The 15,862-nt window shown below is 35.2% G+C and overlaps 1 protein-coding gene across 1 annotated transcript; it reads right to left on the bottom strand.

Moving 5' to 3' along the window:
• Nucleotides 1-5,499: 5,499 nt before the first annotated feature.
• LOC122293933 (ankyrin repeat-containing protein BDA1-like) lies at nucleotides 5,500-15,459 on the bottom strand. Its single transcript, XM_043102395.1, has 2 exons — nucleotides 14,695-15,459; nucleotides 5,500-6,589 (listed from the first exon to the last, which is right to left on the bottom strand). The coding sequence occupies exons 1-2, from the start codon at nucleotides 15,277-15,279 to the stop codon at nucleotides 5,744-5,746; spliced, it is 1,431 nt and encodes a 476-aa protein (XP_042958329.1). The 5' UTR covers nucleotides 15,280-15,459; the 3' UTR covers nucleotides 5,500-5,743.
• Nucleotides 15,460-15,862: the final 403 nt, after the last annotated feature.

The raw sequence follows: 15,862 nt of genomic DNA, 5'->3' as shown, positions 1-15,862 counted from the left end.
CAACGAAACCAAGCCTCAACCGTAGCCTTCCATGATCGACTAGCGACATAAGGAATGCCTAGCAAATGTGAGCTAAACTTCCATATGGCCACTACTATATTACCTCCATAGAGAACATGGTTGAGATCCTCAAAAGCACCTTCATGGCAGCATTTGTACTTGGAAACTAGAGGGACACCAATTCTTCTAATCTGATCATCCACAGAAAGGTTATTATTCAATGCCTTCCACATGAGTATGGAAATTTTCTTTGGCAAAATACCATGCCAAATCCAATGAGACCATTGAGATTTAGGAGCAGTAACTCGAACAAAAGACCAAACACTCTTGGTAGGGAAAGACCCATCCGACGTAACTAGCCATATAAGACGGTCATCACCTTGCTTTCGACCCCCAAGATTAGAAACAATTGCCTCCGCTACATCAATCCCCACCAACTACACTAGCTTCTCTACATCCCAACTATTGTTTAGGAAGCACAAGGAGAACACGGAGAACAATGGTACAAACACAAATGATAATAGAAAGCAAGAAAAATTATGGACTAGAATGCACAGTAATCAATAGTTGGTAGAATTCAAGCAGAAATTCATGCTTTTAATCAATTAAAATCACAACTTTGATTTATTCACTTTAACCATTTTTCCATTTAAAACCAATAATAATGTCATGATAAATTTAAAATACATTGGTTTTAAATAGCTAAAATATGCAATATTTCAGCTTAATCAATATACCCGGCCCGGAACCCAGGTTTAAAATCAGGACCGGGTTCCGGCCCGGGTATACCCGGTTATGACTCCGGGCTGAAACCCGGCTTAATCCGGATTTTATTAACCAGGAAATCTAGGTACCGGGTAACCCGGTTTTTTTTTTTTTTTAAGTCTGTTTTAGAAGCAGATTTTTATGATCCTTTGAGGTAGCAAGTGGAATTAATTATTCTAACTGTAATTGATTTTAATATATCTTAGGTTTGAAATTGAAAACGTGTCGATCAAAGGGTTCATGCTCATTTGAATTAGCGGGTTGATTTGCATGCTAATCATTAATAAATGCAAATGGTATTGTGTAAATCCGAAGGCATATCATTTATTCTGTGTGAGTGATGTCGTTTCTCACTAGCAAGATAACGTGAAAGATTGATAAGGTAGACAATGATATTTGGGTGTGCTTGAAAGTGCTGGCATTTTATGATCCAAACAAGACTACTTTGTTACGTTCTTGTAAAATCAACTTGTTCTTGTAGGGTTTGCAATGAATCCCTTATTGGCTCACCAAGAACATAGTTCTCTAGAATTCTAGGCTAGATGGAATGCTCCTATACAAGAAAATCCCAACAAACAAGCCTTGGGTCACCTTAGGCCATGGCAAACCTTCCCCATGGATCCCAAAACAGGGAAACACCCACCTACGGGAAAGCTTTTTTCCATGTTAGCTGCAGTAAAACACAGAACCCATCAATTCCTTAACATGATTGAACTTTTATGATTGAAAAAATATGAGATAATTTCATATACATGAAAGGGTCTCTCTCTACAACGGTGAGGTTGAGAGAGTGACTTAGAAAACAGAGTAGGAATAAAAGTTGCATTGAAAATAGAGTAATAATATATATTGCCCAATATTATTACAGAGTAGGAATCAAAGGTGCCTCTAAGCAATCCGTACATGGTAGTGTTGTATAAATATATAGTCAAACAAGAAGAAAGAGAGGCCAAGTATTCCCCAATTTAATCAACAAAACAAATTTGATTTATAGATAGCTAAGATACCATTGGTAAATTCCTAATATTTGATGTATAATATTCCTAATATTTATACATAGCTAAGACAAATTTGATGTATAATATTTGAGTCCTCGAAGCAACTAGTATGTGTAATGCGATTGAATTAGTATTAAGAACATTGACAATTAGAAATTAACTGCTGCTACAAATCCTATATATATATATATATATATGTTCGTCACAATCCTAATGCAAATTCTATGAATGTGCACAATCATGAGGAACACAACTGCTGCTACAAATATGAGGGTATAAAGAGATTGCCATGCAGTAAACAAAACACTATATTATATGCTCAAACAGGGTAATGCAGAAAGTCATTGAAAACAAATATGCTCACAATACTATATTGTTCTTAAAATTATTGATCCTTCCACAAGACTTTCATAAGGTCAGGAAAGATCAGAAACATGATCTTATCATATGCAGAGTTGGCTAGAAATTTTCAATTATTTTTTTCTGAGGTGATGGCATCTTATTTAAATAGACCTAAGGCCAAATGAGAAACTGTAATCTTCTGTTGAAAGGGCGCATTATCTAGGCCATTTTACTAGCAAAATAACTAAAAAAAACCAAGATCTATCAAACTAACAGCATATATTTTATACCCACGTTTAACAAAATAACAAAAAAACCTAGATCTAGCACAAAATGTCGTAGCCGTAGCAAAAGAAGGATGCTAACACAGAATGTCGTAGCACAGATCTTACCTGAACAAAACCTATACAAGTTGTACCATTTCATCATCGTTATTCCAAGGTATCTGACTCTGAGATGAATGAGGCCCCACGACTGATGAGAGCAAGAGAGAATGAGGCAAAGATGAGCGGCGACTAGGGTTTCTGACTCTGAGATGAACGAGAGAGAGAGAGGGGGGGGGGAGATATTTAGCCGGGGCCCGGGGGGAAAAAAATAAATAAAAACCCGGTATCCGGATTTTAAATTCGTATCCAAACCGCTTAGGTCCGGGTTTTACAATCCGGAATTCGGCCTAGATTAAATCTGGGCCGGATTCCGGACCGGGCCGAATTTTATGAACAGTCCTACCATCACGTTAGAAAATGCACTAATGAAATAAAAAAAAAAATTACTATTTTTATAATACAAATTTTGGTTAAAAAAATACTGTATTTGATAGTCAAAACCATAAAAAAATTTAATAGAAATTGATATTTAAAAAAAAGATAATAAGACGAAAAAGTTAGTAGCTAAGATTGTAAATGGAAGAGAGAGAAAAAAGTAATAAAAAAAGAATAGAGAAATATTATTTAATAAAATAGAGATAGGATGGAGAATGGGATGTGAGAGGTTTTTAGAAGATGAATAAAATTTAGGGAAAATTTTGAGAAAATGTGATTTTAAGTTAAATTATAGGGATGTGGATGTGGATACGGATGGGAATGCTCTTAGAAAGAACATCTCTACTTTTTCTTTAGATCTCTGTCTGGCTGTCGGATTTTGGAAGTTAGTTGCGTATGTACAGATGGGACTTTCGTCTTCACGGTCTCTCTCTCTCTCTCTCTCTCTCTCTCTCTCTCTCTCTCTCTCTCTCTCTCTCTCTCTCTCTCTCTCTCTCTCTCTCTCTCTCTCTCTCTCTCTCTCTCTCCATTAATATATAAAAGTTGTTTTTGTTGTGGATCGATGCGTTTTCTCTATCCACGTTCATATTGTCTGGCGTTTTAAGTTTTGCCAATATAAGAGCATTGGCAATAGCCTATGCATCTTTATATTTAAATAATATCCCTTTAAATTAGTCTATATTAAATTATGTATCTTCAAAATTTTGAAGAATTATGAATAGTATTTATTCAAGTTTGAAGAACCACAATTCACTCTTCAAACATTATTTTACTATTTTTTCTCTCTCCTATCCATTAAAATCAATTTTGTGAAATTTGTATTAATATGATTTTCATATATTAAGTTTATATTAAGTTGATGATACAAAGTGTTTTTTTAATATATATTAATATTTATTGATAAAAGTAGTCATTTTGATATATAAAATTGGTAATATTTAGATATATGGAATTTGTATTTTTGAGCACATTATGTTAATTATAAAATATATAAAAATAATAATTTAAAAAATAAAATAATAATAATATTTTATTGTTATTTGGTTCAAAAACGCATAATCCAATGTGGGAATTTTTCTTTATATGCAAAATCAATTTTCAAAAATTATGATTTTGAAGATGCATATAAAGAAACCAATGCTAGTGCTCTAAGTGCAGAGGTTGCAATAGTGGCTAGAACTTGGACACAATCTATAAAGAAGAGAAATGCTTTTACCTACCTAGAAATTCGTCTAACAAAATTTAGAAACTAATATGATTTACATGTTATATTAAATAATAAAATAAATTTAACGTATTATATAAAGACACGTTATTTTATAAATTTATTTATTTTTAAAATCTTTTATAACCGTAACATTTCGAACAAAATAGGCGGCGAGTATAAAACCAAATTGGGTAAGGGTAAGGCAACGTGGGTAGGCTTAATTGGCTATGTTAGGCTCAGTTTGGATATTAAAATTATCTCAATTCATCTAATCTAATCTAATTATTATGATTTTAATAAATTTTTATATAAAATATAATAAACAATTCAACTTTTTTAAATTTTAAAATAATAATAATATTAAAAAATAATATTTTATATAATTTCTAACTTTCATACCAAATCTATTCTAAATCTAACCTTAATCTTTAGTGGAGGGGTGAGTCATGTAAGGGTGGGTAATAGCATTTTCCTGTGAATTGTTATTTTTACAGCAATGACAGTTGGTTCTATCTGACAGTTGTACTGACTGTTTAAAGGGGAGACAAGGAACATGTGCAATGCAACTGTTTTTGCCACAAGCTCGGGGCTTGCTTTGTTCAATGCCGATTATGACCTTGTATGTTGACCCCCAATCATTCTATCAACTTGGTCAAGTTTTGGTTTTACGGAGATTTAGCAACAGTCTACATGTAGACTTCAATAACGATATCCAAGCAAGTGCGTAGACTTCTTTTCACTAAACTCAAGATCTTCTTAAAAAAAGTGCTAAATTTTTAATAGAGCACGAGATGGGTGAAAGCTTATGCTAAGCTAGTTAAGGAAACCATTGATTGCTCATAGGAAAAAGCTTATGCTTTAGTTTAATATAATACATTAAATTATAAAATTATTTGTATTATAAAATATATTCAACATATCACAAAAATCATGTCAGTTTATAAATTTATTTTTATGAAATCTTTTTATAACTGTCTTATTTTTTGTGGCATTTTCTCACAATGGACCCACCCCGAGTGCTAAAATAGCAGCTATATATAGCACGTTTGTCTTGTCATTTTCATGAAAATAAAGGAAGGAAATGCAAGCTGTTGCAATATATTTTGATAAAGCTGTATATGGGTCATCCCAAACTTTAAAAATATCGTTGTCCATTATTAATGGTGATCAAGATGTATCATCCTCTTGCCAGCTTTTGATCACTTAGAGACAGCTTTCGCTATCCCTGGCCTAGAGAGTTAATTCCTTGGTAGTATTTCGATTTTTACGATAAATTTTTTTTTTTTTTAGAAAGAGAAATGTTTTAGTCAACCACAAATTACTGTTGCTTGATGTAGTACGTACATATGTTATATTGTAAAATTATTTTTATTGTAAAATAGATCTAACGTATCATCAATTTGTGAATTTATTTTAATAAGATCTATTTGTGACAGTAACACTTCTTTTTCATAAAAGCACCCAAGTAAAACTTAACTTGGCATTACAAAAATTCCAACACAATTAGTGACAAGCACCTTATACATATTCAACATCTTAATTCCCAAGAAACTTTAGGTGATTTGCATTCTTGTAAGACATGCATGAGATCTAATGTCGTGTAGAAGCACACTTACTGCACAGTTCCCATTTAACACAAAACAAACGAAGGAAAAGTGACAATATTACAATCAAACCCCTAATCGATTGCTTGTAGAGGAACATGATCTTAATGTTTTGATAGGAAGAACACCCCATTTCCTCAGCAACCAGAGCATGAACCGAGCAAACTCTACAAGGACACCCACTCCCATTACCCCAGCCACGACATACACAGTTAAGTCATTCGTAGGGGCAATATAGAAAACTCCGATAACAAAAGTAGCAGTCATTGAAAGAATGGCAAGCCGCAAGCCTGCCCTAAGAGGAAATCCTTTGGTGAGGAGTGATATCATGCCAATGGATGCAATGAATCCTATGCTGTTAAAAATAGTGAAAAGCGCAAAAACTTCAGGATCATTAGCCATGACAGCCTCTCCAGGCGCTGGATATCTCCTTGTAAAATGTAAACCGAATGTATGCCTTATGCTCTCTGCTGACAAAATACCACTCGGAGGCATAAGCATTGCTTGGTATGTTAATGTTGCTATGAGTATAGCCACAATCATCAGCGCATTTTGGCTTTCCATTGATGATTCTTCTACTTCTCTTGTCAGTTCCTTCAAGATATTTGATAGGCCAGAAGAAGAAGAAGGTACTGTCTCTAATGATGGATTTGCATCAAGGTGCTGATCTTTTGCTTGATCATTTCGATCATGACAAGCTTTAAGGGTTTCTTGATTTGTTGTGATCATTTCCCCAGATTTCAGTGCTCCAGCATGGTGAAACATCTCAACCACATCATACAAATTGGAGGATTCATCTCCGCTTTGAAGCATTAATTCTAGGACATCTTTGGGTGTGAATCCACTCGAGTTCACAGAATTTACATCAACCCTAGTAGCAATGGCATCTTCTCCAATCAGCATCCCTATGGTCTGTCCATAATATGCATCATCTCTCATTTGATTATTAAGAGTAATACTAGACATAATTTTCAAATGTGCAAAGTGTCGAGGACTCTTTTCAGGAAAAAAAAAAAAGAGTTTAATATTAAAAAATAATTTTTTTCATATGGATTCTAAATTAATCCATTCACTTTTTTCAAAGAGAGTGTGTGAACTTACGCATATTAAGATTACAAATATCATTTCTCTTTGACTTATAAAATTAAACCCAAGTAGGGGTTTGTGCCATGAAGCAATTTTTTTGAAAGATTGACTTTCAAATACTATATATAATGAGTTCAAAACTACATTGGAGTATGAAGTACTACTTATTCTCTTAATTTGCATTTCCTTGATAAGCTAGCAAGCATTCAGGTGAAATGATACCCTAGCTAATGAATCATTTGCAGAGTAATACATATATATGAAACCCATGTACCAAGTTAACTTCAGATATATTTTAATTAACATGAGTAGTACTTTGGTTATCCTTTCTTTACAAGCAATCTACTACCGATCCCCATAAAACTCTTTATTGCATTGGATTACTATCATTAATTTACTTATTGGCATAGCTAGCTAATACTGATTGCAAAAGTACTCAGAATCGTTTGCACAATCCGAAAGGTCATATAAGTGATCATCATAGGTTGATTCATGAAAGATAAGGGGAAATGATCTAATGGCGTTCAGGATTGGAAAATATTGGAAGAGATTGATAGTACTCCCTATTAATCCTCAAAATGTAATTAGGAGTATTTTTAAAAAAAAAAAAGAAAACCTTCATTCATATAACTTGAGGATTAAATCTATTGTCAAGAGAACTTGCACGCATCACCTCTACAGGCCCATCTTCTAACCATATTATCTCATTCTCAGCCCTTAATCCCAGTTTAGCTACTGTATGAGCAACATTATTATAGATTCTGGGAATAAAAGTAAGACTCCACTCTTGATGAATCTATAACTCTTTCTTAATATCTTCTATAAGTTGACCATGCCATGAGTTATCGACTGATCTGGTATTAACAGCATCTATTACCACTTTAGCATCCCCTTCAAAATCAACTTGAGCCAAGTCCAGCTTCAAACATAACTTCATTGCTCTCACCATAGAATTTCCTTCTGCTTGACTAGTTGAATAGACATGATCCTTTGCTTCAATAAGAGTTGCATGCACTGCTCCATCACTATCTCTAATAATGATTCTGATGCCCATTGTTCCATTTTCCTTATCAAACACTACATCAAAATTGACTTTAAACCGAGACCCCACTGGAGGAAACCATGTTTGCTGGGCTCTCCCAGAATGGACCCTCTCTAATACCCTGGTATCTCTTTGGTGCACCTGTTGGAATTGTGATAATTCAGAAATAGCCACCTCAAGAACATCATGAGTAGGACTTCTGAATTTGTTTTTAAAGATGAAATCATTCCTTCTATACCACAGCTGGTGCAGAATAGCAGAATTATGCTCCACACTTTCCTTTGGTAATCTTGATATCATCTCAGCCCATAGTATGTCAAAGCTTTCATAATTCCTTTTCCATTTTCTGACTTGACTTCTACTATCCCCCCAAACATCAGCTGCTGCAGGACACGTCCACAAAGCATGGATGACAGATTCTTCCTCTGATTCACAAATGGGGCATATGTTGCTCTTTAAGCATTTCTTTTTAAAAGGATTTTCTTTTGTAGGTAGTATATTACTTATTGCCTTCCATATCATCTGTTTTACTTTCCCTGGAATGTTCAACTTCCATAAATCTTTCCATACTTCATTATTCTGTCTATCACTAGATGATTCACTTTGTTTGTTTTGATATTGCATTGAAGCTTTGAAATAGGCACTCTTGACAGAAAATTGGCCTCTTTTAGTTTCCATCCATATTAATCTATCTGCAGACCCCCTATGGCTAATAGGAATTTCAGAGATAATCTTTGCTTCTGTCTCATTAAACACGGAATCCACCATATCATACTTCCAACACCTTCTCTCCTCATCAATTAATGCATCCACTGTAGCTTTAGGGTCCAGTAGGTTTATTGGAGACTGTACTTGATGTGTTATCGGTCATGGTAACCACTTATCTTTCCAAACTCTAATGTTTCTACCATTACCAACCCTCCAGACCATACTATCTTTTATCAGCTTTAGTCTAGACCAAAGGCTCCTCCAAATGAAAGATGGTGAGGATCCCACCTTTGCCTGCAGCACGTCACCATTCTGAAAATACTTGCCTTTGAAAACTTGTTTTGCAATTAAAGTTGTATTAAAACAATCTAGATCTCTAAAGCCCTGCCCTCCCTTGCTTTTAACCATCCCCAATTTCTTCCAATTCTGCCAATGAATTCCCTTCTCTCCTCTCTTATGACTCCACCAAAAAGTAGCGAGCATTGTTTCAATTTCTTTTAGTAGCAAACCAGGTAGTTTGAATACGCTCATCGTGTATGCAGGTATCGCTTGGAGTACACTTTTAATGAGAATCTCTTTCCTTGCAATAGACAGAAACACAATTTTCCAACTATTAATCCTTTTCCAAATTTTTTCCTTTAAACCCCTAAAAGTATTGTACTTTGACCTCCCAACAACAGTTGGAAGACCCAAGTATTTATTGTAGTTGTTGCACATAATACCTTCAGCTTGTTGTAATATAAACTCCCTTGTTGCAGGCTTGGTATTTGGGCTAAAAAGGATACTAGTCTTCTGCTTGTTTAAAGTTTGACCAGAAGCCAACTCATACTGAGCAAGGATGTTGTTTACTAGATACCATTCTTCCATTTTGGCCCGATAAAAAATAACACAATCATCAGTGAAAAGAAGATGATTTATCCTTATACCTCCCATTGAAGCTGAAGCTCCTTGAATAACACCACTAATTGCTGCTTGTTGTAATAGAGAAGTGATGCATTCTGCACAAATCAAAAATAAGTAGGGGGACAAGAGATAACCTTGTCTCAAACCTCTTGAAGGGACCAAAGTAGCTCCTGGCACTCCATTTACATTGACCAAATAGGTAACAGATCTTACACAAGCCATGACCAGCCTTGTCCATTTAATCCCAAAACCCAATCGCATCATCATAGCCTCTAAGAATTCCCATTCAACCATGTCGTAAGCTTTTGACATGTCTAGCTTAATAGCAATGCTTCCCTCTTTCCCTTTTTTCCTCAATTGCATAGAGTGTAATAATTCATATGCAATCATTATATTATCTGTGATCAATCTCCCTAGGATGAAAGCACTCTGATTCCAAGATATGACTTTAGACAAAACACCCTTCATTCTATTAACCATAACCTTGGAAATCAACTTGTAAAAAACATTGCATAAGCTGATAGGTCGGTATTCATGCACAGTTTGAGGAGAGTTTACCTTGGGAATTAAAGCTATGTGAGTATGGTTGAGGTCCTTCTGCATCTGTCCAGAATTTAAAAACTCTAGCACTGCCTGTGAAACTTCACTTCCCACTGTCTCCCAATGATTCAGATAAAACCCTGCACTAAATCCATCAAGCCCAGGAGATTTTTATGGGGACATTTGCTTCAAAGCAAAATTCACTTCCTCTTCTGAAAACTGCCTATTCAAGTTTGTCCTCAAATCATCTGTAATTCTTGTATCAATCCCGTGCAAGCACTGCTCAATGGCTCCAGTTGATGGTGTAGAAGATTTAAAAACATTTAGAAAATGAGTCCTAAAACCAGCAGCAATAGCAGTTGGTTCAGTTAACAATATGCCTTCAGTGTCATGTACCTTCTTTATTGTATTCTTTTTTCGTCTTTGATTTACACATGCATAAAAATATTTCGTGTTTCTGTCTCCCCCTTCTAACCAATGCCTATTTGTCCGTTGTTTCCACATGATGTGTTCTTGGTCTAGCAAGAAATCAAGTTCATGTTGAACCAATTTCTATTTTGCCATTCCTTTTGAATAATGATGTTTATGTAAATTATCCATCATATGTATTTTCTGTCTGATAGCAGCTGTTCTTATCTTCTCAAAATTTCTACTCCACCTTTTAAGCCCTTTGCTACACCTTTCCAACTTAAACTAGACATTTTCAGTCCTACTCCTTCGTGTCTGACCACCTTGCCAGTTAGAGACCACTACTTCTTGATATCCCTCCTCTTTGAACCAATTTGCCTCATATTTAAAAGAAGAGTGAAATCTTCTAATCCAATCATGTACAAGTAAACAATGTGACAAAATCGAAGAATGGTTAGAACATACTGCTGGAAGAGAGCTCACAGAGTGTTCTATATACTTTGCTCTCCAACCCGAGTTTGCCAAAGCCCTGTTTAGTCTTTCTTTAGTATAGGAATCATCCTCATGTCGGTTACACCAGGTATACTTTTCACCTTGCCATCCTAGGTCAGATAATCCTCCCTCCACTACCACATTTTTAAACATACCCATAAGCCTTTCACTTCTCGGTAATCCTCCCATTTTCTCATCTTGAGTTAAAATCTCATTGAAATCTCCTATAACACCCCACCCACCCACAGCTGGTTTGAAAGATAATAACATTTCCCAAGCTGCACTTCTCATACTAGTAACTGGATGACCATAGAAGCAAGTCAAAAACATTTAAAATTACTTTGTTCATCATTGAATGACACATTAATATGTCGTTGTGAATAGTTAATAAGATCTAAGCAGCTTTCATGTTTCCATAGTAACATCAGGCCTCCACTCCTTCCCATAGCTTCCACCACTATACAACCCTCAAATCTGAGATGTCTTGCAACCGACTTAGCTTTACCATATGTTAATTTGGTCTCCATTAAAAAAACCACTTCGGGGCTTTTGTTCCTTCACTAGTAAGCAAAGGGTTTGAACTGTTCGGGGGTTTCCAAGCCCCCGACAATTCCAACTTAGGATTTTTATAATGCTTGCTGGGGATGTCTGGCAGCATCCGCCAATGTCATTGATAGATCACCCTGTGTTTGTACTTCCTCAATTCTGCTCTTCTTCCTCCCTCTTGAAGAATTATTTCCATCTTCAGAATTTTCAACAGATCTCTTATGATCACGAGGGGTCCTAATACCAATAGAAACATTGACTGGTCCACGAACACACCTTTTCCACTTCCTCCCATTTAGAGACTATTTCTGTGCAACTCCTCCAGCCCCCTCTCTTCTTACTGCCTCATTTGAATTATCATTTATTTGCTCTTTCAAAACCAGCTCCAAAATCCCAGTTAGAGATCCTCCCTTCTCTGTCTCCCCTTTCCATTCCCTTAAGACTTCATCCTTATCTTTTGTAACTGTTTCATCCTCCTTGCTATTGATGGACTCGGGGTCTTTTGAATTCAAAACATTAAGTCGACAGTGCCCCTATTTAGAAATTCTCTCCAACCTCCCCTGAGCGAAGCTACCTATCGAACCCTCTGTCTCTCCAACCCCTGGTTCCTTCTTCCCTTCCCTTTTACCACCCTATCCTATATCTGAAGTAGAGTTAGGGAACCATCTTTTAGTGAAATTCTCAGCACGCAGCCATGGTCCAAATTTTGCATCTTTTGATATTTCAGCCCCCATCCCTTCTTTGTTTGATAAGCAACCCTCATTCCCATGCACTAGCAAGCCATAAACAACGCAGATTTTTGGAAGTTTTTCATATTTAAAAGGCATCCATTCCCTTTCCCCAAACACATTGATGAAACGGCCCCTTGCAATAGCTTTATAGGTGGTAGCTCCACCTTAACTCGTAGAAACTTACCCCAGTCGATGCCATCATCTTCCACGTCCACCTTGCATACACAACCTACTGACCCGCCTATCTTCAATCCCCAGTCCTTTGTCATAAAATTCAGTGGTAGATTATGAATTTGTAGCCAAAAAGTCTCATGATCGAAGATAATTTTCCCTGGTTGCATCACCCCATCATATGGCACTAGCAAGAATAACAAATTATCAAATAGCCAGGGTTTACCATCTATAATTCTTTGTCTATCTGCATGTGTAGCAAAAGTAATTACAAACGTATTTTTTGCTACCTCTTAAAAAATAGCCCGCTTACTAATTCTCCAAATTCTAGCCATAGAGTTGGCTAAAATTTCCTTACTTATTACGCGATCCGAACATACCTTTCCAAGTAAACTCAGATTCCCCTTCCTTTGAATCTCATCCACACTCGGGTTACTGATATCAAGAACGTTTTCCTCCTCCTCAGTCAAACGTAACTGTTTCCACCTTTCCCCAAGGCCTTATGCCATCGTCCCTACACAAAAGCAGTCCCAAGTAATTCCAAGAAATCCTGCTATCGCACCACCTTTAGATTTCCAAGAAATCCTACTATCGCACCACCTCTAGGTTTTCACAGGAATCGCCAGAGAGATGACTCGGGTGTGAAGGAGCAGTATCATTGTAATTAGGAGTATTAATACTTATATATATATATATATATATATATATATATATATATATATATATATTTATATATGATGATTTAAAAAAAGCATTGATATACGAAAACAAAACGTGGTATCTCTTTCTATCTGATCTCTTAAAATGTTGCTGTTAAACTTCTTTGACACCTGCCTGGTGGTAGTACTTAATTGAAGCAACTAGAGCTAGCTAGTCTCAAACCTTGTATCATTACACAGATGAGATGAAATGAGATGAAAAATATGTAAATAGTAGTGAAATCGTTTGTGAATAGTAGTGAATAGTTTGAGTTAAGATTTTTAATGAGATTTTAAAAAATGAGAGAGAAAAAGTTGAATAAAAATATTATAAAGTTAAAATATTATTATAACGTTATTTTTGTTTTGAGATTTGGTTGAATTATTTTTTGTGTTTTACTTGTAAGTTTAGGAAAGTTGTAATGAATAGAACGTAATACTTTGATGAAATAGTTGAAAAATTGAAATTAAAAAGTGTTTGTATTTGAATAGTATTTAAATGTTGAGATGAGATTAGTAAAGACCATCAGTGAAACTAGACAGGACCTTAGTAAATTGTGAGCAGAGGCTTTTACGTCTCCTCAGATGAAAACTCTTTACTAAGAGCACTCCCAATGGATTATGCAAAATCCAACTTTTTGTAAAATTTAAAGGAAAGAGCTCAAAATATCCACTTAATAGAATATGTATTTCATCACTAATAATATCTAGTTTGCTACAATACCAAACTATATTTGGTGGACACTGTTCATGAATGTATAAATATTTTATTCATTTCTTTCTCTTACCTTCTACTTTTTATTTCCCTCCAAAAACTAAAAAGTAATTTTATTTCTGTTTCAGCTCCAAATTCCTTTCGTGAACGAACGTGAATGTGAATGTATTTTATTTTCGTTTCAGCTCCAAGTAATTTTATTTCCTTCCAAAAACTAAAAAGTAATTTTATGTATTTATTTTGAGAATAAATGTATTTTTGAATGAATATTATGTAGTATGTATTTGGATCAGGGTGGTGCAGGAAGGTTTGTAGTATGTATTTGGATAATAAGTATTTAGGAAAGAGATTATTTTCTGGGGTGCAATAGCAAACCAAAATGTCTGTTGATTTAGATTATAAATTTGGATTAATTTAAAATAGAACATAATTATATAATATTATATATAGGGAGATATTGCGAATATAAAAAGATATGAAGATATCATTGATAATTAGAGAAAATATTTGAAATTAATAAAAAATATTAAAAAGTATAATATTTAAATGATATGAAGAAAAAATAGATAAATTGATATATGGTATATTGTAAAAGTTAGTTTGTAAAATATAAAAAGTAAATTTTAATGATGTATTTTAAAAGATAGGATAAAAAAAACCATTGGAAATGCTCTAAGGATCTTTCTACTCGGCCGTGTGCCGCCTAGTGTAAATTGCATTTTTTTTAAATATTTTTTAAACATCTATAAACATGTTAAAATATATACATATATTAATACACTAGTAGTCATTAGTTCCTTAACTGTTAAAGAAAAAAAATATTAAAATATATGAACTGTCCAACTCACAAGGTAAAATGAATTAAGGGACAAACTAGCATTTTCCATTTGTTAATTTGTTTATATGGAAGAGTAGATCATTGAGAGATTAGTAGATCATTAGTACGCAAAGACTTGCTAATTAAACTTATAAATTACCTCATGTTGTTTTCCCAACGTTGCCAAGTGCAATACTGTGTTCCCCTTCTTGTCCGTACAGTTAATGACCTCCATCATCATGTCCAGCCTCTTCATCTCTTCAAGCAAGACCCTGACAACTTCCAACTGGTTATTCTTCACTGCAAGATGAAGCGCCGTTTCACCATGAACCGTCACCTGTGCTAAAGACTCTTTACAAGCGAAAACCAGCAACCTCACAACATCAACTCTACCTTTGATCACAGCACAATGAAGTGGAAGCTTGCCATCTTTTCCCTTCAAAAGACAGACACGATCAACTCCAGCATTAATATTCAAAAGCTCTCTCACTATCTCAACATGCCCATTTGCGGAGGCGATGTGCACGGGGCTAAACCCTTGTTGATTTAGCTCCCCAGCAAACTCTGGCTTTCGCAGAACAATATCTTTTGTGATTGCTGTATTTCCAGCCAACGATGATATGTGTAGAGGGTTATCGATCGAGTTGAGGGCAACACGATGAAGTAAGAGCGGATCTTCTGTTAGTAATGTGTGAAATGCAGCAACGTCGTCGTGAAAAACCGCCTGAAACAATCTTGCATCCATTCGAGCTAGCTAGTACGTACGTACGTCTGAAATGCAGAGACGTTTTACGGTAAGAGCTAAGCTTTTGGTGTTGATGATGATCTGTTTATTGAGGTATATATCCCTTGTCTTAAAGAGTACTCCTGCAATAGGCCAGCTGTTGTGGATAAGGATCACGGCGAAATCTCAACATCTGCTCTCATCCTCCAATTCTGAAGCTCTCATCCTTTCAGAATTCCTCCTTATCCACAACAGCTGGCCTATTGCAGGAGTACTCTTTAAGACAAGGGATGTATACCTCTGTTGCGGGTGTTTTCCCAGTCCGGTTACAAGTAGAATTTCTCTATGAAAATTGAGTAGAAATTAAAGACTTTTCTTTTTCACCAAACTGTTATTTTTCTTCTCATCTTTTTACTCCTCTCCCTTTTCTGAATCCTCTTTTTTTTAGGAAAATTCAATTTATTTGTTGTATTTGGTTTGAAAGGGAGAGTTGCTTACAGGATTTCATCAAAAGGAGTGCCCGGTTGCGTGGGGTTTCTCAGCCCGGTTGCAAGTAGAAATTCAAATTTTCATATAGGAAACTAAGATGTGATGATAATGGATG

The sequence above is a fragment of the Carya illinoinensis genome, chromosome 14 (genome assembly GCF_018687715.1).
Source record: "Carya illinoinensis cultivar Pawnee chromosome 14, C.illinoinensisPawnee_v1, whole genome shotgun sequence".
Lineage (NCBI taxonomy): Eukaryota > Viridiplantae > Streptophyta > Magnoliopsida > Fagales > Juglandaceae > Carya > Carya illinoinensis.
This window is presented reverse-complemented; position numbering and strand designations above follow the sequence as displayed.

Bases quoted from the DNA above. Each gene is read 5' to 3' on its own strand.
- LOC122293933 (XM_043102395.1), bottom strand. From the start codon at position 15,279: ATGGATGCAAGATTGTTTCAGGCGGTTTTTCACGACGACGTTGCTGCA. The intron at 6,590-14,694 runs GTAATTTATAAG...TATTATGGACAG, and splicing joins CGTTGGGAAAACAACATGAG to ACCATAGGGATGCTGATTGG.